Raw genomic sequence first — 1,604 nt, forward strand, 5'->3', positions numbered from 1 at the left:
AGCTGCACAAATGTGTTTGCTCAATTTTTAGGGCTGAAAAAAACATATTATTGAAAAATTACAAAGTAAGTTATATTCTTTATGATAAGATGATTATGGGTTATTTATATTTCACAGACTTCTGAAATTTCATCAGTATTAACTTAATTTTGCATAATAATAAATCATTTTAATTCCACAATATTCTCACATAAAATATTTTTATTTTGTTTTACCAATTATTTTTGAGTGGTTTTAAAATTATCAGAGATCTCTGTATTTTTATTTTGCTTATTGACATTCATATATCAAATATAGGTCAAATATAGAGCTCATGAAAATATGAAAATGGTATGGCAAGTAACTGCCTCACTAGTTTTCTGCCTAGTTGTAAAGCATACTTACCCAAAGAAAGCTTCCATAACAAATACAGATTCTACTTAAGTAAAAAAGAATTCTTCAAAGTTTTTCTCAGTGCAATGTGGACATCCTTATTTCTTATACTGTAGATGAAAGGATTCAACATTGGACCCACAATGGTATAAAAAATGGTAGATACTTTATCTTCATCCACAGATGTACTGGGAGGCTTAAAATACATGAATGTTGCAGCTCCAAAGAAAAGAGAAACAGATATTACATGGGAGCCACAGGTACTGAAGGCTTTTGACCTACCCTCTGAGGAATGCATGCTGAGGATGTTGGAAAGGATCAAGGTATAAGAAACAAAGAGAGTCAGGCTGGGTATTATTACATTGACACCCACAACAATGAAAACTACAAGCTCATTAATGGAGGTGCTTGTGCAGGAGAGTTTCAGGAGAGGGGGTATGTCACACATGTAGTGATTGATGATGTTGCCATCACAGAAGGTCAGGCTTAGCATACAACCTGTATGGGCCATGGCACACACAAAGCCCATTGCATAAACACCCATCATCATCAACTGGCAGACCTGATGTGACATAGTGACATGATAAAGCAGGGGTCTACAAATGGCAGCAAATCTGTCATAAGCCATTACTGTCAAAATGTAGCATTCATCACTTACGAAGAAAGCAAAGAAAAAGAGCTGAGTCATGCACTCAGAGTAAGAGATGATGTTCTGTTTCAGAAAACCCACCAGCATTTTGGGTGTTATGACAGAGGAGTAGCAGAAATCAATAAAGGAAAGGTTGAAGAGAAAGTAGTACATGGGGGTGTGCAGGTGAGGATTCAAAGCAATCAGAACAATCAAGCCCAGGTTCCCCACCATGGAGACCACATAGATTCCCAAAAAGAGGAAGAAGAAAGGCAGTTGGAGCTCTGGCTTTTGTGTCAAGCCTAGCAGGATAAACTCCTTCACTGAAGAGTCATTTCCTACAGCCATTCTTCCACAGGTTATATCTGTAAAAACAGTAAAAATTGTAATATGAAAATGAAATTGCAGCCTTCCTCAACATACAACATTAAAGAAAGACTAAGAACCAGAAAAGGATGATGAATTCAAGCTCACAATTCTCTGAGATGCCTTTGCTTTCCACATTTTATGGAAGTAAACGTACAGAAATAAGCATAAATATATGAAAGGCCATATATTTAATTCTTAGGGAATAATATTCAGGAAAGCAATGACCATTATTGCC

The 1,604-nt window shown here is 36.1% G+C and overlaps 1 protein-coding gene across 1 annotated transcript; it reads right to left on the reverse strand.

The window, feature by feature from the left end:
* Positions 1 to 415: 415 nt before the first annotated feature.
* Positions 416 to 1,357, reverse strand: LOC127690083 (olfactory receptor 145-like). Its single transcript, XM_052189639.1, has one exon. It carries the CDS (start codon positions 1,346 to 1,348, stop codon positions 416 to 418), a length of 933 nt encoding a protein of 310 aa, XP_052045599.1. The 5' UTR covers positions 1,349 to 1,357.
* Between the last annotated feature and the right edge of the window lie 247 nt (positions 1,358 to 1,604).

Source organism: Apodemus sylvaticus, chromosome 7 (assembly GCF_947179515.1).
Source record: "Apodemus sylvaticus chromosome 7, mApoSyl1.1, whole genome shotgun sequence".
In the NCBI taxonomy this organism is placed as follows: Eukaryota; Metazoa; Chordata; class Mammalia; order Rodentia; family Muridae; genus Apodemus; species Apodemus sylvaticus.

Bases quoted from the DNA above. Each gene is read 5' to 3' on its own strand.
- LOC127690083 (XM_052189639.1), bottom strand. From the start codon at position 1,348: ATGGCTGTAGGAAATGACTCTTCAGTGAAGGAGTTTATCCTGCTAGGC.